This window comes from Acomys minous (assembly GCF_964271855.1).
Source record: "Acomys minous genome assembly, chromosome: 12".
NCBI lineage: Eukaryota > Metazoa > Chordata > Mammalia > Rodentia > Muridae > Acomys > Acomys minous.
Window position 1 is genome coordinate 76809475 of NC_140493.1, and position 23667 is coordinate 76833141.

A 23667-nucleotide genomic window follows, 5' to 3' on the forward strand; every position below is an offset into this window, starting at 1 on the left:
TTTCCTTGGGCTTCCCAGAGCCCTGCCTAAGTCCCCGAGCAATCTAGTTTCTAGTTCCTGGTTACCCAAGCAGTGTTGGGTATGGATTCCGTCTTGTGGAATGGGACGTAAGTCAAATTGGATACTATTCTGCTACTCCCACGAGTTTTGTGCCACCATTGCCCTAGCATATTTTGCAGGCAGGGCACCATTGTAGATCAGAAGGTTTGTGGCTGGCTTGGTGTTTATGTTTCTCCTTTTGTAATGTACAAAGTGCCTTCCTGTACCAACGGTTACTAGACCCCTGGGAATGGGGACACAGAGGAGAGGCCACAGCAGGTCGGCTACAGAGCCGGGGATGGGGGACGCGCAGGAATGGAGGGAGAGGTGAAGATGTGTACTGAGCCTCCTGGTGTCCCCTGTCAGAGCGGCCTCTGGGTTCCCAGGGAGTGCCTGCTTGTGGGGGGGGGGGGTGAGGTTAGAAGGGCAAGATGCCTGTGATCCACTGGAGATGGCGGGTGGTGTGGAGGGGGGCGGAGCCTGCAGCAGGTGTTCTGCTGCAGAGCTGGGGAGGAGACTGGGGGGATTGGGTGCAATGGAAGTTTTGGGTTTTTTGTAAACTCGGTTGTGTAATGTAAATATGTTTTTGTTTTAATCCCAAATGTGGGATTTTCGTTTGGGCTTTAGCTTGTCCACATCTGTTTAATTGTCTTGTGGGGGGGTGGCTTTTGCCAGGTGGTAAGGGCCCCTCGAGTGGGGCGTGGTCTAGGGCTCTGAGGATATAAATTGGAGCACAGAGGGGCCTGTGGTGTATAGCCCGGAGCAGTTTGAAGAAACCAGAGGTGGTCGTGGTTTGGATCAGATGGAGAGAGCAAGAAACGCTTCGCGGCTCAGCGGCTGGGAGACTGCTGGCTGCATCTGCTGCTGACAGAGACAGGTATAACCCGGAAGAACCCAATTGACCCTAAACAGCCAGGAGACGTAAAGGGGCCCCCTCTCCCCACTAGCCTTTCTCCTATGTAGGGTTGGGAGGTTGAGGCCTAAATACCCCAAATAGAGTTTAAAAGAAAAGTGCGCTGCAATTGGGTTTGGAAGAGCAGAGGGAGAGGTGGAGGTCTGCAGGCAGCCTTCCTGCTTTCCTGGCCGGAGTGCTTACCTGGCATTTCTTAGGCGGTTCTGGAATGGCACCAGGTCTTTAGGTTTGCACAGTAAGCACTTCTCCAACCAAGTCAACGCCCCACCCCTAGCCAGAATTTTCACAAGAAAGTTTTTCTTAATGTCAGTTTCTTTGTTTGGGTATTAATGTTGCATGTATATCCCTCTTATTTCCCAGAGAAACTGTTTTTAAAATTCCTATTTGGATAATGATGGATGTATGTAAGGGTTCGTAAATAGTATAAAACAAAACAAGAAATGGTAAATTGCTGGGGTACCATTGCCATAAACCAGGTAAAATCTGCAAGACAGAGTTTACTTATGTAGTTTGCTGGCGTGTTTTGTGTCTTGTTAAAAACAGATCAAAAAGCCAGAAAACCGTTCCATGAACACATGGCCTGGCAAATAAAATGAAAGGGCCCTCTGGGCTGCCTGGCCTCCCAGCAGTTGCCCAGGACAGCAGACATTAAAGGGCTTATTAAACGTCTACCACTTCCCTGTCGGGCTGTGCTGGCAAGTTTATTGGAAGCCATTGCTCTTCGCTTAGGCTGAGGTTTGCAGTAGACAGAGGCTTCTGTGTAACTAAGTGAGCAGAGGTGTGTCTTCTGTCTCTTTGATGGTAGACTTGACACTCTGACCAAGACCAAATGGAACGCAGGACCTTTCAGCAGTATGTGTGCATGCTACCAGTGGTGCCCAACCTTTTGAGCTTGTGACATGAGGCTCGTCTGCTGCAGGGTGGGGCTGCGTTCACAGCTGTCCTGGAATCGTGCTGCTCAGGAGCTGCAGGTGGGACACATTTACTTCGCACTGTTCCCAAGTGCAGATGAGGAAACCTGCAAGGACGTGAAATGCCGGCCTGTTTCTGCTGGGGTTTCCATCATAAGTAGTGGCTGTGACAGTCCTAAGAGCCACAGTTGGATGCCTAGAGACCCTTTTTCCTCCACTGACACACATGCACACACACTCCTAAAATGATTCGTAAAGGGCTTATGTTAAGCAGATAAGTTTATTAAAAATAATGCTAATATAATCCCAGGACACACTGATTTCAAGAGGGTCTTTGCAACAGATTTTTTTTATCATAATCACTTACCAACTAAATAACAATGGTTAACTTAACTTATAGAATTGCTAAATAACAAAGGAAAAGAAAGAACCAGGCTAACCCAACCCTGTAGTGACTGGGCTGGCCCTGATCTCCCCTACACTTCTGTCCAGCCGACAGCCATAAGCAAAGCTGGTCTCTTAAGAGGGTTAATCAGGGCCCAAAGTGGTATCTGCAAAGAGCTCTTCCTGCACCTGCCCAAGGCCCCGAAAGGCAGGAGCCAGAAAGAAAGCAGGAACAGTAGCCTACACTGTTCCGGTTGTTACAAAGGATTAAAGGCCAGTTAGAGATTTTCATGGTCACTATTTCAAAATGCTAGTCTTATAAAACGTATGTGTTTCCCCTCTGCCTCTCTTAAATCCGAACACCCAGTGTGTAGAAACACTTGCGTGTGAGCCAGAGAGAGGAAGAGCGGGGCAGACGGTGTGTGGCAGATGCTGGTACTGCAGAGGGGCCGTGGATGCTAGCTGTGCCAGCACTAAATCCCCCAGTAAGGCATCAGGTGTCGGGCCTCCTTCTCATAAACGTCTGGAATGACGCCATAGGGCGTCTGTATCATCTTAACCGTGGACTTCCCGAAGAGCTGGCTCTCGTAGTCTATCAGCTGCCTCCAGAAGCCCACGTTAGGCCTGATGACGGGCCTCCGGGCTTTGACCCAGTTGTATGCCTCCAACAGGCACACGTTGTGGAACTTCATCAGGTACGCGATACAGAGGGTGGCCGAGCGGCTCACTCCTGCAGCACAGTGCACCAAGGTAGCCCCGTGCTTCTTGCTCACGCTGTGGATCTTGTCAGCCACAGTGTCAAAGTACAGTCTAATGGGGGCGTGAGGAATGTCAGCCAGGGGCACCTTAACATACTCAAACTGGGGCCAGTTGAAGTTTGGGATCTCGATGGTGGCATTGATGACGCAGGTGATGCCGCGCGCCTGGAGGAGGTGCCGGTTGGAGGCCACACTGCCTCTGCCCAAGAAGAGAGAGGAGGTGATCTGAGCAATGCCTCCTATGTCTCCCTCGGAAATCATCCGAGGAGCCATGAGAGTCCGCGGGAGCGTGCTGTGACCTCTGGAGCTCATGAAGATGCCAGCAGTCACACTTGCATCATCAGGGGGGTGTGGCCAGAGAGCAGTGGAGTCCGTCCTCCACAAGGGAAGTCACAACTGCAGCCGCCTTCCTGCAAGACACAGGTGTCTGTCAGAACTTTACATGTTGCTCCTCTAGCACAGCGGCCTCCAGTGCTCGGGGGAAGGGGAGGAGGGGAAGAATCAGGAAGTAAGGCCGAGTGCTTGCTTTGCAGAAGTATATATAAATCAGTTCCTATCGACTATTAGGAAATGTAGCCTGCAATGCCAATATGTAAATCAATACAAAACTAGGCTTTTTTTTTAAAGCCCTTCAGTGAGAATAGTCATCCTATTTTTAGAACAAGTTAAAGACAGAAAACATGCCTGACTGGTTCCTGAAGAGCCATCTGGCAGAGTCCTGCTGAAGGGAGGGGCATTCCTTGATTCTTCAGCGCTGGGATCAAACCCAGACTCAAGCTGGCTAGGAAGTGCACTAAGCTACAGGCCCTGCCCTGAAATCCAAAGTGCTGGAGTCCTCAGAGTATCATGTACTTCGTGCTCCCATGTTTTCCTAAACTTCATCGCAACCTTGTGACGGTATGGGAGTGATGTCACATCAGGCCCGGTAGTTAATAACAACACTAAAGCCAGGTAGTGGTGGCGCATGCCTTTAATCCCAGCACTCCGGAGGAAGAAGGATCGCTGTGAGTTCGAGGCCAGCCTGGTCTACAAAGTGAGTCCAGGACAGCCAAGGCTACACAGAGAAACCCTGTCTCAAAAAACCAAAAAAAAAAAAAAAAAAAATGTGAGTAAAGTGCTGTGGCCTTTCCATGTAGATAATCCCAGGCAATTTGAAGGCACAGTCATTGGTGTATCTGTGTGTGTGTGTCTGTGTGCATGCACGCACGCGTACGCTGGAGAGTGCCTGAGTGCCTGTGTGAGTGCACACCTGTCTAAAACATGCTACCTCAGCTTTGAAGGGTATGCGTGATCTTCAAATTTGATTATCATTATTCAGCTAAATAGGAATCTATCTGATCTGACCCCAGGTACGGTAAATGATAACCTTACCCTCCTCTGCCAATTCTGCGCTCTCAAGTGAATCCTACTGCGTTCAGGGATGTGCTGGAATTAACATTAATTTAGTTCAGTATCTGAAGTCCACGTTTCCTCATTTAGTGAGGTGTTGACTATAAAATATTGGTGTACATTTGCAACTACAGAAGAGCAGGTCATGGTGGCATATCCCAGGCAGAGGGTTGTGAGTCCCAGGCTAGCCTGTGCTGCTTACTGGGTGAGACCACATCTCAAGAAGGAAAAGATAATGATTATAAGTATTGATTTCCTGTGATTTCAGACATACTACTCTCTCACTGCCAACCCAACTTGTTTCATAGCTTGTACACCCTGACAATTGTGTAACGCCCATCTGATGCCACAGCGTGCCCAGGCAGACGAGAGCATCCCAGCTTGTGCAGCTGGCAGTACCATGGCTACTCACGTTCAAAGGAGTCCAGTGAGCTGGAGCTCTTGGTCTAGATGTAGAAGGGTCTTAGGTGAGCAGTGCTGGTTACCGTGAATACAAATGAGATCTGCAGGGGGACAAAGAGACAAGGACATAGCCAGTCAGGAAGCCCCATGCAGTTCCTCTGAGGTTCTTGCTGCTAAATCAAATTTGGGATGAATCTTGGAAGCAGGGTTCTGCTGAACATTTCTGGTGTGGCTTAAAGAATATGCCTGTAGGAGCCGGGTGGTGGTGGCAGCGCATGCCTTTAATCCCAGCACTCGGGAGGCAGAGGCAGGCGGATCGCTGTGAGTTTGAGGCCCACCTGGCCTACAAACTTAGTCCAGGACAGCCAAGGCTACACAGAGAAACCGTCTTGAAAAAAAAAAAAAAAAAGAATATGCCTGTAGGAAACCCCAAGCGTGTCCAGGGACATAAGCCCATAGTCTGCAAACACTAGGACTAGGTACAGTTTTGGCAATAAGGAAGACAAAGGCAGTTTGAGGACCACACCACATAATGCCACTAAGTATTGCACTGCTGCAATAGTTTGCCATGTCTTATCAATCCGTGCGTTGCAGAGTGCTCTCTCGGCCTGTGAGATGTAAGACCGAGCCACAGCGTCTCCTTGGGCACCTGCTGTCACCCCAGAGCATGAGGCCTCTAGTCACCACAGGAAGAACAGAAAAGCAGAAGACAGGGATGGTAAAATGGGCTGCGACACAGGGTAGAAGAGTGCAAGGTGCTATGGGGTTAAGAGCGTTATCTTCAGTGATGGGACCAGGACAGCGCCAGCAACACCGCCAGCTGACCCTGCTATTCAGGAGAACAAGCTCAAGGTCATTAACTTCCTCATTTTGGCCATTACGTAGCCTGACAGGTGCCATAACCATCTCCTGAGAGGGCTTCTCCCACGCAGATCCCAGATCCACCGCCTCACACAGAGAAGCATCACGCCTGTGTGTTTGTTACAGCTCTGCTGGTATATAAATGATGTGTAAACAGCCATAACCACCGAGTGTGCCCCTTGATAATTTTGACATACACTCCAGACACAGAACCTCAAAATGATACCCACACACCCTACCCAATGCCCTTATGCTCCTTTATAACATATTCCTCTGTGCTCTCCGCCCCTCATTTTACTTTTTGAGTTTTGGTGGGGGGGGGGGTGCTGCTATTATTGGTGATGGTGGTGGTGGTGGTGTGTGTAGGTGTGTGTGCGATGATTACATGCATGTGTCACCACACTTAGCTTTGAAGTTGTCTATAAGAGTCCTGCACATTTGCGGGATGTATGGCTTCTTTGAGTGTAGCGTAAGATTCATCAGTGATGCTGGGCATAACTCCATTTTTACTGCTGAATAGTTGTCCGCAGTGCAAACACTCCATGTGATGTCTATCTGCTCACCTACTGACGGACACTGCATTGTTCTAGCTTAGGGCTCTTGAGAGTTAAGACACCTCCAATGTTCCAGGGCAGACCCTTGTGTGAACAAATGCCTTCCCTCCCTTGGTTAAGACCTTCAGATAGTTTGGAAAGCTGGTCATAGTGAAGCAAACCCATAACCCCAGCACTGGGAGGGAGGCTGGGGCAGACGGACCAAGGACAGCCTGAGCTGCGCAGTGACGCCTCTGCAGCAAAGCAACAAAGAAAAGAATAGAATTAGAGGCTAGGGTTCAGTTCTATGGTAGAGTAATTGCCCGGCATAGGTGACTTCCGTGATCCAACCCAGCAAAAGTAAACAAAACAAAACCAAAAAACAGTCCTGGGACTGGCAGGAGATGGCTTAGCAGGCAAAAGGGCTTCCCACTGGCCCCGCGGGCCTAAGTCTTACACCCAGAACCCACAATGGGGAGCATAGAACAGACTCCAAGTTGTCCTCCGACCTCCACACTTGAGCTGTGGTGTGCCCCACCCAACAAAGAAATGTAAAAACACTGCTACCACAGGAGACTAGACAGACAGTTCAGCAGTTAAGAGCTCCATCCCTGTTCTTGCAGGGGATTGGGGTACAGTTCCAACACCCACAAGACAGCTCACAAACCTCTATAACTCCAGTTCTAAGGGAATATGATGCCCTCGTCTAGCCATTGTGGGCAGCAGACAGACAGACAGAGCAATATGCATATGTTCACCCAGGCAGGTAAACAGTTATACACATAAGTAGCTCATGCCTGTAACCGTAGTACTTGGGAGGTAGAGACAGGAAGATGAGGAGTGTAAGACCACCCTTGCTACATAGCAAGTTTGGGGCCACCCTGGGTTACAGAAGATCTTACACTACTCCCAAAGCCAGGTTCAGTTCTGTCACAATGCAGTGATTTTCTTACCAGAATCCCCTGGGAAGTTAGTCAGGACTTGGGCCACTGAGCCCCAGCATCTGTGGTTCCTGGAGCAGGACTGAAGAACCTGAGCATCCTAAGTCCTGCTGATGCCGGTCAGGGGCAGTCTGAGAACTGCTAAACGGATGCCACGTGTTACCACCCAGGACCTCCCTCCTCAAGGCTGAGGTGCTCAAGTGCTGCCACACCTTGGAGCGCCACACCTAAGACCTGGCCCATGCCACAGGGGTCCACAGAGGACCTCAGGTGCAAATGCATTCTGGGAAGGCAGAGAAGGTGATGATGCAAAGAGCTGTGTGTCAGACATAAAAGGTGAGCCAACACCAACCAGCAGCTTGTGGGGTCTTCCCGGGCAAAATGCTCCTAAAGAACACGGAGGGAATAAACGCAAAATTCAAAGTACTGAGGATTCTCTATTCAACGTCCATACGGCTTTCTTGTTGCCTAGTGAAAAGAGACTCAGCCTGTGCTCTCCCAAACTATTCTGCCATCCAGGAGGCCACTGGTCCTCCAGAGCTGGGTGCCCAGGCTGTGCAAAGACTGCTCATGCGCTCAGCGTGGACAGAGAGGACAGATTGTGCGTCCTCCAGGCAGAATCCAAGCAAGGCAGACACGATGCTCTGTTCCTGCTGCCGCCACTCGGTCCCCATGCCAGCAAACCTGCTCCAAATGCCAAAACTGGCTACAAGGTTTAGAAAAAGACCTTCTGCCGGCCAGTGCTCGGAAGGGAGGTACTACACAAGCCTCTCTGACAAGTCCCTTTGTCCCTTACAGACCGGAAAACACAAGTCTGAGCAAGGTGAGGTGATTGCAACTTGGAGAAGGCAAACAGACAGGAAAGCTCAAAACAAAAAAAACAAAACAAAAAATCCCTGCCACTTCTAGCTCTGTACTTCTTTATGGGACTGTGCGGGCACTGTGATCTCATCACTGTGTGCTGGTGGCAGCAGCCAGGAAAGACCTCTGTAAACACTGACAGACAAGCTTGAGCCCACATGGACTGAGATCCTCCTGCTTGTCACCTAGTGTCCAGAACGGAGGACTACCACAGCCTGCACACCCTCCACGGCACAGAACCTTCCTCACGTCAGAGGGACACCAGCAAGGAACTGTCCCTGTGTTGGGCATAAGCAGCCTGGTTCGACCCAGTTCTAAGAATGGCAGGCCCTTACTGTAAGGAATACAGAGGCCCACAGGTAGCGCATCACAGGCATATAAAGTCAGCTTAGCAGATGTGTGCTGGCAGGCAGGGAGGACTCTGCTAAAGTCGAGTTTGACCTGTGTGGGGATCAATGACTCAGTAAGCAGGACCCTCCACTGTTGCACACCGGCCATGGTGTTCACCTCAGCCTTCCCAAGCTCCTGTGCGGCTGCATTTTCTTCTTGGGGGTAAGAAAAGTGGTTCCTGACCAAGAGAATAACACCAAGACAGCGAGGACATGAAAGTAGAGCTGTTCTAAACCAAACACAGAAGGTTTGGAAGAGTGCTCTGGGAGCTTTGAAAAACCAGGTGTAGGGGCTGGAGAGATGGCTCAGAGGTTAAGAACACTGTCTGCTCTTCCAGAGGCCCTGAGTTCAAATCCCAGCAACCACATGGTGGCTCACAACCATCTATAATGTAATCTGATGCCCTCTTCTGGCCTGCAGATGTCCATGCAGGCAAAGGACTGTTTACTTAATAAAAAATCTTTAAAAAAACAAACAAAACAGATATGTTTGGCTTACACCTTTAATTCTAGCACTTGGAGGCAGAGACAGATCTCTACTATGTTCAAGGCCAGCCTGGTCTACATAAGACACTGTTCTCAAAACAAAAAAATCAGGTGTAAGGATGTCAGGGATGCCAGGCATGGCGCACACCTATAATGCAGCCCTCAGGAGGGGCCACAGAAGGATGGCAGCAAGCTGAGGGACAGGGCGACCTAAAGAGGCCCTGGCCGCTGAATGATAAGCATCAAGCACTAGAGGTAACAAAGTTTAGGGTCAGTGTCTCCCAGGGGCCCTGTATCTTAGTAGAGTGTTGGCTAGTAACAGCTGCCCTTGCTCTGGGCACAGAGGATTTGTCCTGTGGCTGCACACTGGGAATCCACACCGGAATCAGTGCCAGTGTGGCTGAGAATGTCTGGGAGTCCCGGTCAGTTCAGAGCATCCGCTCGAGTGTCACCAAAGCAGCTTCTCCTTCCTAATGCCGCAGCCACTAGACTCGGCAGTTAAAGACAAAGTCCTATCTGCTGTTTGTCTTTTCTCATGTTAAAAGTGCAGAAAGTGGCCAGGGTGGTGCAGGAGGGCTAGAAAGAGCTGCAAAATGGTCTAAAATATCCCTAGCTGGGACATGGGGGTGGGTAGGGGACACTGAGAAGAGAACAGCAGGATATGGGTGCTTATGAAAAGGGGGCTCTATCTGGGGAGTGGGGAGGACATAATGACACAAAATACACATACACACTACACACTACACACACACACACACACACACACACACACACACATCTATATATATGCTGACAATGCTGTCCACAAGAACCACAGACTACAAAAGCAGTACCAGTCACAAGATGTATTTGAAGTTGTTTGTCAGGGTCTGAATGACTCCATAAACAATAATAAGACTCTTGCTGTTGCCTTTGGATGCCTCTCAGAGGCTGCAGTTAACTGAGGTTGAAGACAGCACTCAAAACACAGGGCCCAGACTATCAAGCTGGATCTAACCTAGAGGACTCCTTTCTGCATTCTAGCTTCCTTAGTGACAGAAAGTACTACCCAAGCTGACAAGGGAGGGAAGCAGTTAATAATCCTACCCAGCTATGACATCACAGCTCCTGCATCTGTGGCTCAGGGAACTTCACAGGAGACAGGGCGGCAAAGCTGACTAGGGAGCCACAGGACCAGGAAGTCTGCCGTGTGACTGCCTTGCTTAGAAATGGCCACATAAGCAAGGCTTTAACAATGACAATGTCAATAGGCATGCTAAGGAGGTCAGGGGTGTGTGTGTGTGTGTAGTTTTCCACAGGGTCCTGCCTCTAGACAAAGACCTAAAGGCAGCCAATGACCACTGAGAGAAGAAATTAATAATCTCTTCCAGGATGAGCCCCTACTGATAGTCTGGTATAAGGTGATCAGCCCTGAAACCATATACACACAAAACAAAACTGAACTCAGCAGGCTGTGTGTGTGCATAAATAATAATAATAATAATAATAATAATAATAATAATAATAATAATAAGGCTATCAATTTGAGAGTGGGGATGAAACACAGGAGGGGCTGGAGGAAGGAAAGGGAACAGAAATGTATAATTTAAAATGTAAATAAACAATGAAATATTCCTAGCTTTAGGAACTTCAGAGGGTCGAAGTATATATCAGAAGGTGATATGTGTGTGTGTGTGTATGTGTGTGTGTGTGTGTGTGTACACACATATGAGATTTGTCTGTGCAGGTATGTATGTGCAAGTACCCACAGAGGCCAGAAGAGGGCATCAGATTCCTCTGGAGCTATAGAGATACCGGTGGCTGTGATCCCCTTCATGTTGGGGCTGGGAACTGCATGCTTAACCCTGAGCCATCTCCCCAGCCCCTAAACTTACTTTTTATACTCAAAAAGCTATGCAATCACATCTTATCAATCTCCCTAGTTCTTTAAAACAACAAACAACAACAACAACAATGAAACCTTAAGGTCACTCCTTTTAAAACAAACACTGTGGTCTACACTGTGATAAATATCATTTTCTCACTTATTTTCACTATTAAATCACAAATGTGCACCACTGAAGGAAGCGTTGAGAGTCAGGATCTCAGGTAGTCCAGGTTAGCCCTTAACTCACCTTGTATGTAGCTGTGGCTGACCTGGAAATCTTGATCATCTTGCATCTACCTCCCCAGTTCATCGATTACAGGTGTGTGCCGCCACAGTCAGCCTAAACCTTTCGCTCAAACTAAAACTCGTAACACAATCATCTTTCATTAAGGAAGCACTTGACAGGAGATTAAGAATATAAGTCTAAAGCCAGGTGGTAGTGGCGCACACCTTTAATCCTAGCACTTGGGAGGCAGAGGCAGGAGGATCTCCATGAGTTCAAGGCCAGCCTGGTCTACAGAGTGAGTTCCAGGACAGCCAGAGCTGTTACACAGAGAAACCCTGTCTCAGAAAAAAAAAAAAAAGGATGAAAATCTAATAAGTATCATGTGATATTCACGTTGATGTAAAATGAAACAAACTATTCATGAATTGCTTTAAGCTGTAAAAAGTGGGCAGATTAGGTGGGACACTGACAGGCTACAGTAGGAGGTGAGGTTATTTTGCTTTTTGCCGCCATATTAGTGAAGCCCTACAACAGGGTTCTTGCATGAGGACAAATACACACGATACGTAGGAAACTAAAGACACTGTAGTCCCAGAATGTGGGAGGCTGAGGCAAGAGGAGTGCCGTGGGTTTGAGGCCAGCCTAGGCTTGAGTGAGCATCAAGAAACTGGACTACAGCGAGGGAGATCATCTCAGAAAACCAAACTCAAAACTAACAGAACCCCTTAGATGATTCACCTGGCTACCCCCCCCCATCCCTGTGACACAGGTACCAAGCAACTGCCTGTATAGTGCAGCCGGCTAACCATGACCTTAACTTCCTGTGGACACATTTGCTAAAGCCACTGCATGACACACTAGCTAAATGCAGCTGGAGAGTACATTACAGCCCGAGGGAAGAAAGACATGGGCACTCCCTTTGGTGGGAGCAGAGAGATAAAGAACCAAAACCGAGGGCTGGAGAGTTGGCTCAGTGGTTAAGAGCACTGTCTGCTCTTCCAAAGGTCCTGGGTTCAATTCCCAGCACCTACATGGCAGCTCACAACTGTCTATAACTCCAAGATCTGACACCCTCACGCCAATGCACATAAATTAAAAAAAAAAAAAGAACCAAAACAGAGCCAGGCTTGGTGGCACACACCTTTAATCCCAGCACTTGGGAGGCAGAGGCAGAGGCAGGTGGATCGATGTGAGTTCAAGGCCAGCCTGGTCTACAAAATGAGTCCAGGACAGCCAAGGCTACAAAGAGAAACCCTGTCTCAAAAAACAAAACAAAACCAAAAATAATTCTTGAAATTGGAATTCTGGCCAGTTGCCAGCATCATAGGCCTAAACCACCAGATCAAGTTATAATCTTCTTTATCTTTTAAACTTTGAAACAAGATTTCTTGTAGCCTAGGCTGGCCTTGAACCTCTGATCTTCTTGCTTCCCCGTCCCAAGTGCCGGAATTACAGATGTGCCTGACCTGGAGCTGAAGCTTTAACTGTGACTGTCACCGGCTAACCTCGCTGTTCACATGGCAGTGTTTACTGAGTTGTTTAACATACAGGGTTATGGTTGACATTTCTTCCCAGAGTGGGGCCGGTGACTCTGGAAACCCAGAGGTTTGTGAATGCCTCAACCAGAAGAAAAAATAAATAAAACCAGAAATGATGCTTCTAGGGTGAGGTTCTAACCAGCTGTCCTGGGACTTGCTCTTAGAAGTCAGGAGCTGTGCTGTGAGGGAGGCCAAACTAGTTGAACGGTTATCACGTGACATGTAGGCAGTGGTGTAAGATCCCTGACATGGCCCTAAGCCCAGTGTCACCTCCTGACTTTGGCTTCCCACTGGGGACCTAGCCGTTATGAAGCAAACACAAGTTGCCCCCACTACCTACATCGGTCTGTCTGGGTTCTTGGTGTCCAGGAATCGGTGAGCAGATCCTTAAAAGCACCTGCTTTCTCTAGAAACCAGAGAGTGAGAGCCATACGTATAATCATAACATTTGGGAGGTGAGGTAGGAGGATCAAGAAGCCTTGGACCACATAGTGAGTTTGAGGACAGCCTGGGCTACATGAGACTTTATCCGCCCCTCCCCCTTAAAAAAAAAAAAGGACTGTCAAAATTTCATCATGAAGAAATGATGCATGACACACATCTAAAAACAACCGATTCATGGAAAGGGACAAATATTCAGTGACTCAAATGGTGAATGCAAATAAGAGGTGCTGTACCAAGTCAAAGAGGGAGCCCAGGGTCAAAGCAAAGTGACCGTCAGTAGCAAGGCTGAGACCTCAGTTGTTCCTTAGGAAGAGACAGAGTAGTGCCTTCGCTCCTGCTATCGGAAGATACTGGAGGCTGGGTGCGACATAAAGAAAAGGACCAGTTGTCTACCTCAGGGGTAGAAGACACGCTTGACATCCAGGAGTCCCCTCCTCCTCGACGGTGTTTATGTAGCTCACAGTCTTGGAGGCTGAAAGTCCATGGATGGTCAACTTCGTCTGTACTGCCTCACAACATGGAGGCTGACATCAAGGTGGCAGACATGGGAGGATGCAGCAAAGCCAGAGACCAGGAAGGGGGCCAGCTTGACTCTCCAGAACAACTCACCCTCATGAGAACCCACTGTAAAGCTGCATGGATCCTGACTCTGAAGGTGATGCCCCAGTGACCTGACTACCTTGTGGTAGGCCACACCCGCCCAACGTGGCCACACTGAAAACCAAGCCTTCATTCAGCTCACAGGCCCTGGGGGAGCACATCCCAGTGATGGCGGATGGGGTCTCCAGGCCAGGCTGCATGTTTCTTTCTCCAATCCATTTAAGGCGAGTTCCTCTTTTTTAAGCTACACTTTACTTTGTGCGTTGAACATGTGGCTGGATGTACGCACACCACACACATGTGTGGAGGTCAAAGGCCAACTTGCAGTTGGGGGTTCTCTTTCCACCCCATGATGGGTCCCTGGGATCAAACACAGGTCGTCAGTGTTGGCGGCAAACACCTTTATCTGCTGACCCATCTTGGCAGCCCCATTACTGCCTTTCAAGAGCCTCTTTTCCAGGTTCCAGATGAAGACCGCAGGCCCCTTGTTACCGCCCCTCCCGACTCCCTGCGTGTCCCGATGCCAGCAGCATTGCCTCCTCTATGAGCTTTCCGGAATGCAGACAATCTCCCAACAACTACAGATCCAGTCCTGCAGCTCACAAGATGCCAGGGGATCTACAGCCGCATTCTAGCGTGGGCGGTGCTGCTCCCTCACCTGCCTCACAGAACCTGCAGAGGCAAACAAGCACACCTGTGCCACCGGAAGGAGCCTGCAGCATGCTGGGAGGGAAGATCACTATCACTCTGCTGTGCTCAGAGGAGGACGGAGGTGGAGAGGCTTTCCAGCCTCTACAGAGAGCAGGAGTAAGCCCTCTGGGATCAGGACCTCCTGCCACCAGCTGGGCGTTGTTGGTGCATCACTCAAGCCCAGCACAGCTGACCAGCCATTCTAAAGACTCCCAAAAGGACCAGTGAGAAAAAATGTCAGGCAGCCTGTGATCACTTCCTCCATGGTCTTTAAATCTCTCAAAGGCCTACACCGCTGGCGCTGATAGTCTCTGTGAAGAACGATGCATCTGCTTGTTGACAATTAAAAAAAAAAATCTATTGAACAGCCTATGTAACTACTTTAAAACCTTACAGAAATGGTTTTTTAAAATGTGAACCATAGATGCCTGGTTAAATAGTAAACATCATTAAATGACAGCACATAAAGCTGAAGAGCTGAGGTACTTTAAAAAGAGGAAAAGCCAGAGCTGGAGAGATGGCTCAGAGGTTAAGAGCACTGGCAGCTCTTCCAAAGGTCCTGAGTTCAATTCCCAATTCCCAGCAACATGCAGGCAGAATTCTGTACAAAAAACAAATCTGAGAGAGAGAGAGAGAGAGAGAGAGAGAGAGAGAGAGAGAGAGAGAGAGAGAACGCCATAGTCCTCAAAGCTGACAAAATTGAGACTGTCCCCATGAAGGTATGGTCCCAAGATCTTGGGCCTCAAAAAGTCCACGCTGCTACTTTAAGGAAGACAAAGGGGTTCATAAGTTAGAATTGAGTAGACAGGAAGGCCCTCAAGAGTTAGCAGTCACCGCTTGGTCAGCTGACCCTCTGATGTGCAATTGGACCAGATCAGAACTGTAAAGACCCCAGCAGCAAGATTCACCCTTCTCCAAGATTTAACATATACCCAACCCAGTTTGTGTGTTGTGTATATGGGTAATTTGTACCAAATTAATTAAGAGTGCTGACAAATTACTTTCTTTTTTTTTTTTTTAAGATGTATTTGTTTGTTTTATGTAGATGAGTGCTCTATTTGCCTGTACACCTGCATGCCAGAAGAGGGCATCAGGTCCCAGGATAAATGGTTGTAAGGCACCATGTGGTTGCCTGGAATTGAACTCAGGGCCTCTGGAAAAGCAAGACAGTACTCTTAACTGCTGAGCCATCTCTTCAGCCCCTCTTTCTTTCTTCTTAATTTTTAGAAATGGTTTTATATATGGGGGGTAAGCCTACACACCTTTGTGCATCATGAGTGTGTATGGTATGTGAGGAGGCCAGAAGAGGGCATCATGTCACCTGGAACTGGAGTTAGCCTGTTTTAAAACACACACACACACACACACACACACACACACACACACACACACACACGTGCGCATTATCATAAACAATAATAAAATAATTAGGTTGTATAGAAGGTATGGGATTCATAACAGACACTGTTTCATAAAGGAAGAAGCAAAGGGGCCCAAGAGGGCTTAGACTTTATAGTGCATGTTTTCTGAGACAGGGTCTCCTGATGCCAGGCTGGCCTCAAGTGTGCTGTCTATCAGAGGATGACGCTCCTCCACTCCTGATTGCCCAGCCCCCACCACCCAAGTACCAGCAATATAGGAATTGGACATCCTACCTGGCTGAGTTCATGGGAGGAGATCTCAACTCCAAGTTTATCTGTAATTTGTATGGGGGACAGTGTTGTCCTCCACCTTATTTTTACCTCGGATCCTAATCACTTGTGGCAAACTCACAATTACCCACCTCCTTCTGCCCTTCCCCCTCCCTCTCCCAGGAGAGGAAAGCTGGATCTTGGGGTGCTCTCCCTGCCGTGGGGATGAACGTGCTAGCTCAGTGATGCTCACCCTTCCGAAGGGTATGACTCGTTTGTTGGTTTGTTTGTTTTCGAGACAAGAGTTTCTCTGTGTAGCCTTGACTATCCTGGACTTGCTTTGTAGACCAGGCTGGCTTTGAACTCACAGAGATCCGCCTGCCTCTCCCTCCCTCCCAAGTGCTGGGATTAAAGGCGTGCGCCACCACCGCCCGGCCCTAAAGGGGTGACTCTTTAACACAGTTCCTCATGTTGTGGGGATCCCAACCATACAATTCTTCCTTTGCTAACTTCATAACTGTAATCTTGCAATGTTGTGACTCATCATGTAAATCTCTGATATGCAACCCCAAAGGGGTCGCAACCCACAGGCTGAGAACCACTGATCTAGTTAAAGTTATCTCTCTGAGGCCTGAGAAATAGTCTTCCTGAGAGAAGAGCACACCAATTGCTTACCCAGTGGCAAATGGTCAGTCCTGAAAACAAACATGCAAGCAACCTTATACAGACTGGGCAGGTTATACTTAGAAATCTATTTGTATGTACATATCCATATATGCATCTAGCAACAATTAATGAAAAAAAAAAAAAGAGATCATGAATTTGAAAGAAAGGAAAGGGGAAGGGTTTGGAAGGAGGAAAGGGAGGGGGAATGATATAATCTCCAAAATAAATACAAGAAAATAAAAAGAAAAAAAGCCTGGCCATCAATCTGGGACCTGACTGGGCATGGATTTAAAAGGGCCCTTTCCTCCACAGAGACTATGGGATGGCAAGAGGAGTAAAGAGCTGACAAACTGGACAGGAAGTGCTCTGTGTCCCGGGTCACCAGTGATGTACCCAGATGAGCTGAGCCAGCCTCACTGACAAGTCATTGGCAAGTGGCTGTAGCAGCACCTGCAAGGTCAAGTGGTTATCAGAGCACACCAATGGGCGTCTCTTCTGACAATATGTTTTAACGCTGTTCTCGTGGAGATCTTTTCTTGAAATCCAGAACTGAAACAAACAAACAAACAAACAAACAAAAATACTTTTACAAGCAAAAAAGTTTGTGGCATTTTTCCCCCCCCAAGACAGGGTCTCTCTGTGTAGCCTTAGCTGTCCTGGAACTCACTATGCAGACCAGATGGGCCTCGAACTCGCAAATATCCCCCTGCCTCTGCTTCCCTGAGTGCTGGGATTAAAGGCGTGTGCCACCGCGCCCAGCATAACGTAGCATCTTCTGAGATGCCTACAGGAGAAATAGAAGGGAAACATGGCTTCCACATGCTCTGAGCTCATTCTTTCGTCATCCCTCTGGCTGTGCAGAAGGGTCTCCTGGGAGGTCACGGGACCTGTGCTCTCAGGACAGAGAGATTATGCAACAGGCACTCAATACAGGCCAGCATTTAGTGGATGTCTTGTGATGACTTCATTTCTCTCCTTCACTCCCCGCCCCCCACATTCCTAACTTTAAATCCAGACAGCAAACCCAAATACAGGCAAGTCAGCGCCTAACAACAGTGAGTCCGGAGAAGCTGGACCCTTCTGTACAGAATGGCCTTTAAATTGCCTCTCCTGTTACATATGAAGGAAGAGTTGAGAGAAAAGCTTATGTAGACAATTGTGTGTCGTTTCTTCCTGTAGCACAGGCGTTGTGTGCAGCTGCGTTCGGTGCGTCATATGACAAGTGTGTCCATCCTCGTCCTCAGGGTCCTTTACCAAGGACAGGTCTGAGTTTCTGCCCACTTCACACACTTTCTGAGTTCCACCTTTAGGGCTGGGCACAGAGTGAGCATTCACCAGCAGTAGGAGTCACTCAGGGCCTTTAAAGGCTTCTGTTTTTAGTATTTCATTTTTTATAGGTAAATTTTCTGCAACTATAAACTGTCAAAAAAATTTTTTTCTGTTGAGTATTTTTTAACTAAATACCGTGAGCAAACTGTTTCTGGTGTTTGGTACATCAACCCAAGCCATAGAACTTTTTGTTTGTTTTGTTTGAGACAGGGTTTCTCTGTGCCTAGCCCTGGCTACCCCAGAACTCACTCTGTAAATCAGGCTGGCCTCTGCCTCGCAAGTGCTGGGATTAAAAGTGTGTGCCACCACCTGGCTCAAACCACAGAACTTAACCTGAGTAAATAGAAGCACATTAGTGGGGCTGGAGAGATGGCTCAGTAGTTATGAACACTGACTGCTCTTCCAAAGGACCCTGGTTCAATTCCCAGCACCTACCTGGTGTCTTACGAACTATCTGTAACTTCTGTTCCAGAAGACCCAATACCTTCTGGCCTTTGCAGGCATGTGGTGTACAAACATACATGCAGGTAAAACAACCATTCACACAAACACACTGGGTGCATGACACAACCGGAACCAGACTAGCCCCGGCCCATGTCTCTTATTCACTTAAACATCCAAGCGACTGTGGTTAAGCAGCAAACACAGCGATCTATGACTTCAAGGTGGACACCACTGAGGAATGTCAATTGAGACAACCACTTCAGAAAGAGCATCACACCTGACCGGGGACTAATCGTAATTGCCCAAGGCCACAAACAACCCAGAACGTTCATCAACATGTGACACTGGCAGATAATTTGTGATATGTTCACCCCAAAAATGAACTAACTACAACCTCAGACAACAATACAGGTGAATCTTTAAAAAACCATAGTGCAGCGTCTAGAGAGATGACTGCTCAGCAGCTAAGAGCACTGGCTGCTATCACAGAGGACCCAGCTCCACGTGGCAGCTCACAACTGTCTGTTACTCCAGTCTTAAGGATCTGACGCCTTCTTCTGGCCTCCCTGGGCACCAGGCACAGATGCAGTTCATAGACAAACACGCAGCCGAAAAACATCCATACACACAAAAATATACAAATTAAAAATAGCAAACACTATAACGCATGAATGTACACAATTTATGTATCTGTATGTTATTTATATATTATGCATGTATACATGTGGCATCATATATATGTATATATATGATGCTAACAACAACAACAAAAAAGGTTTAAGTCTGCTGTTGTGGCACAAGCCTATAGTCCCAGTACTGAGGGTGCAGAGGTAGGTGGATCTCTCTGAGTTTGAGGCCAGCCTGGTCTACATATCAAGACCCTGTCACAAACAAACAAACAAACAAGAAGACCCCCTAAGAATGCTCCACAAAGGTGAAGGGGGAATGAGCAGCTGTGCTGTTCAGAGGCTTGTACTAAGGAGGTCAAAGCCAAAGAAGATTATTTCCATAAAAGTCAGGGTAGTAATCGCTGTCCTGAAAGAGTGGGCGGGAGAGGGGGCAGAGAAGTAGTGGGAGATTTTTCTCTAAAGTAACTCAAGTTACCTTTTCAGTTTATTCCTTTGTCTTTATAAGCCACATTTAAAAGGTTAAATAAACACATCACTGACCACCAAACATTCTCCACTTGGCTAGCCCAGGCAGAGAACACCTCTTTGAATGTAACTATTACTCAGCGTCTAAGGTCATGGCCCTCACTCGCCTTCCACCTCAGCTCTGCCTTTAGAACAGCAAAACTACCTAATAAATGTTTGCTCTGTAAACCCGTACCCTGCTGACAGGAATTTTGACAGATCCACCTTTTCCGGATGCTACCAATCGGAGCCGTGACGCTCCCTTCCCTCCACCGCTTTCTTTCCTATTGCTTTGCCCCAGGGAAGCCACCATAAATAATGAAGCCACCACCTTAAATGCCAGCCCTGTAAGTTTATACCCAGTTGCTTTAGCAACTCTCCCTGCCTTCCACTCCCCTCTTGGGTTTTTCTCTGAGCGAAAGACAATTCACTGCTGTTGGTCGCGCATGTTTTCGTTTTAATAGGAAAGTTTCCATTTTGCACCTGAGAGTAAAGCCAAGCATCCGTAATGATTCAATTGCTTTCAAGTTGTTTGCGAGATCATTTGCCTGTTGCTGGAAGAAATACTAACTGACTAATTTATGTCAGAGTTAACATAAATTTACAATCGGTTGTGCTTAAAAAGCATGCTTGCTGTCTGTTCTAGACAGAAACCAGATTTCCATGAACGGGACCGGTCTACTTTAAAATAATTCTGTCAACAAATCACTTATGCAAATACATCGGTGAGACTGCCCGAAAGGAGCTACAAGACACAAACCAGCAGAAGGACACACAGCCATTGCTTTGAGGAAGATTAAAGGAACACAACGACCTCATCTGTAAAGTTCAATTTTTTTTTTTCATACAGAATTGAGTAAAGCCTTTCTTGTGATGCTGGGAAAATATTTTTAATCCACCTTGTTTTAAAACAAAATTCCTTACGCAAAGGCATACACCTAAATAAAGGCTCTCTCTTAACGCTAATTTTAATCCCAAAGTCTTTGAAGGATTTCCCAGACTTAGAACCTCCAGCCATTTCTTAGGATAGAAGTGAATCTGTATGACGCTAATAAGAGATCTCACAGAAAGCATACCTGCAGTCAGCCAGTATCAAAGGTTTCCGTGGAGGAGGAGGAGGAGGAGGAGGGAGGACTCAGCTCAGGCGCACTGAGAAGGATGCTGAGAAGACTTGAACGAAGCCAACTGTCTCCCGTTTTATGGGGGAAAGCCAAAAATACCAAGCAGCTAATTCTCCTCCCCCAAGCGTCAGAAGGTGAGTCAGAGCTGGAGGCAGGAGTGGGGCCCATGTGTCAAGCCGCCTGTGCTGGGCTCCTTCCTCCCTCCTCCCGGGAATGCTCGGCCCTCATCTGACCCCATGTGAATTCTTAAGGTGTCTAAGGAAGAGGTGGTGCCTCACTGCTCTGTTTCTCAAGGGAACAGAGACTTAAGTGCCACAAAAAGACAATGGCAAAACTGCAGCCCTAAACACACACAACTTTGCAAAGAATACATACAACACCCTTTCCACCCCCGTTTATAAAGAGCAAACAATTGGCGGCAGCGGGGGGGGGGGGGGGGGGGGGGTTGCATGTTGTCCAAAGGACACAACTTTGTAGCTGAGGGAGGCCTGCAGCCAGCCGTAGACCACTGACCCTGGCCTCTCTGACCTTTCATTGACCTCGGGCAAGATGTGCCGGTATCCCTTTAAACTTTGAAGTTGGTACTTCGGAGCAAGAATTGCAGGAAACTGCGTTAAAACTCTTGGTCCACATTTCATCAAAGTCAAGCACACGCCTTTAATCCCAGCACTCTGGAGGCAGAGGCAGGCGGACCGCTGTGAGTTCAAGGCCAGCCTGGTCTACAAAGTGAGTCCAGGACACAGCCAAGGCTACACAGAGAAACCCTGTCTTGAAAAGAAAAAAAAAGAAAAAAGAAAAAGAAAGAAAGAAAAGAAAGAAAGAATCCGAATCTTTGCCTCTGTATTTACATCTGCAAAACGGGAAAACTCAGCTTAGAAACTCCACTGAAAGCTAACCAGCGAACATAAGCAAACCGCCTTAGGGCTCTCCTGAGTGCAAAGTACAAGGTGTTGTTTTTTTGTATCCATAGACTGCAAGACTACTGGTGAAGCACCCCGCCTTCTCTTGCCTCCAAGATGCCCAGTTACCATAACATTAGCCGGTGCCACTAACAACATCCACTTCAATACAAGGCAGTTATACAATCCTAAGGCGGCTACACCACTCGGCTTCCTCCCCCACTACTCCAAGCCCAACACAATTCAACTTCGCTCCAGAGCAAGGATACTTAGGAGAAATAAGAGCCATATGCGAGCTCTGTGCACACCAATCTACCACCGCGAAGAGACGCTCAAGTTGAGTACTTGGCGCCGCAGAAAGCCAAGTGTTTCCAGGGGCTGGCGGAGCCGGTCGCGGGTGCATGCTGATGCCTACCAGCCGGGGTTCGGGAATCCCAGCCTCTCCCCACCCCGCGCCCAGAGGTCGCGGGGCACCCGCACAAAGTTTGCAGAGCCAAGGGTCGCGCGGGCCCGGGTCCCTCCAGCGTCCCCTGCACCCCGTACCGAGCGTCCCGGCTGCGGCGGCGGCTCTCGGGTCCTTGCTGCTGCGCGGCTCGCGGCTTCTGCTCACTCGCCTCGCGCGCCTCCCGCTCCCTGCGCGCCGCCGCCCTCTTCCGAGCGCAGGCCCGCGGCCGGGGCGCGCGTGGGTTCCCGGCGCCGCGCGTGCGCGCTGCTGCGCGGGCGGGGCGTCCTGGCTCTTGTGCCTACTCACCAGACGTACTCGCAGAACCCTGCTCCCGGCTGCGGAGATGTCCTCCCGCCCGGTCGTCTGAACTCCTGTCCGAGAGTTCTGTCCAGATACCGAGAGGCAACTGCCAGATAACAGGGGATAAAAGGTGTGAGCCTGAAGCCGGGCGTGGTGGCGCACGCCTTTAATCCCCGCACTTGGGAGGCAGAGGCAAAGGCAGAGCAAAGCTAGTCCAGGACAGACTAATCAGCACATCTCACCGCCTCTCCCTCCCCCGCCTCCTCCCTTGAGCTAGACAGCCCAGGCTCCTGACCTGGGGTGAAGGCAAACTCACTCTTTCTTGTTTGTTTGTTTGCTGAGACAAGGTCTCACTATGTAGACCACGCTGGCCTCATAGGGATCCTCCTGCCTCTGCCTCTGAGTGCTGGGATTAAAGGTGTCTACCACCAACGCCCTTCAATTTAACTCTAACATCAACTGCTGGGTGAATTTTGCTGGGCAGGTGCGGGCAGTTTCAAGTAATTGGGAAAAACCCAGAGGAGATAAAGACGCCCAAACCATTGCCACCACAGTGAAACAGGGACAATGTCCACCCATGCTCCTATGCACAAGCCGACTGACTGACACGTGGATCCCTTGAGATTTATTTGGGTTCTCTTGTTCTCTCTCTCTCTCTCTCTCTCTCTCTCTCTCTCTCTCTCTCTCTCTCTCTCTCTCTCTCTCTCTCTGTGTCTCTCTCCTCTCCCTCCCCCCTTTTAGGTCTTCCCACCTGTAATGAGTAAATGCAAATTGACTTTCTTTAGGACCACCCTGCTCTCCCCTCCTCCAACAGAACCAAGGGGCGGGCGGCACAGGGGCAGTACAAACATACAAACGACTTCCTCTAGCCTCTGCAGTGAGTCAGACTCCAGGCGTCTTGACTTGGTGCCCGGTCCTGTGTTGTCCTCACTGTAGCAAATCGCTGGCATCAGAAGTGCTGAAATCAAACTAGTCCTCTTGGATCTGGGGGGAGGGGACAAAGGAGGAGCTAGCACATGGGGCTTACAGCTGCTAACATCCTTAAGCAAAATTTGGAGATTTTTTTCTGTTGTTCTGTTTTCTTTCTTTTTAAACGAGATACCTAATCGCCATTGGCCAACCGGATTCAGAGTCATTTCATGGATGCTAGAATATCCATAAATTTTGTCTGCTTCCCAGATGAAAATAAAACACCAAAGTCATTTTAGTGATAATCCCGGGAGAGCTAAGGGGGGGGGGGGAAGGCCTACACCGAAGAGATTTGATGACATAAAAAGCATCAGCACTAAAATTAGGCAAAATTAACCTTTTAATGCAAGAACAAAAGTAGACTAGGGTTTGGGCTAAAGCACTGAGTTCAAGCTATGCTTTTGGAAAACATCTTCCTAAAATTATATTATTCAGCAGTTTACCTAATTATTTGTTTTTGACATATCAGTGTAAAAAAATAGCAAAAAACTCTAATAG

General features: G+C 48.4%; 1 protein-coding gene across 3 annotated transcripts; it reads right to left on the reverse strand.

Moving 5' to 3' along the window:
- Positions 1-2124: 2124 nt before the first annotated feature.
- On the reverse strand, positions 2125-22372 carry DUSP14 (dual specificity phosphatase 14). Of its 3 annotated transcripts, none has more exons than XM_084750555.1 (3): positions 22207-22372; positions 4807-4897; positions 2125-3415 (listed from the first exon to the last, which is right to left on the reverse strand). In XM_084750555.1, exon 3 carries the CDS (start codon positions 3315-3317, stop codon positions 2721-2723), a length of 597 nt encoding a protein of 198 aa, XP_084606681.1. In that variant the 5' UTR covers positions 3318-3415; positions 4807-4897; positions 22207-22372; the 3' UTR covers positions 2125-2720. The 3 variants fall into 3 exon arrangements, with proteins under 3 accessions (XP_084606681.1, XP_084606679.1, XP_084606680.1); XM_084750553.1 differs by lacking the exon at positions 22207-22372 and adding an exon at positions 21999-22157; XM_084750554.1 differs by lacking the exon at positions 22207-22372 and adding an exon at positions 20512-20649.
- Between the last annotated feature and the right edge of the window lie 1295 nt (positions 22373-23667).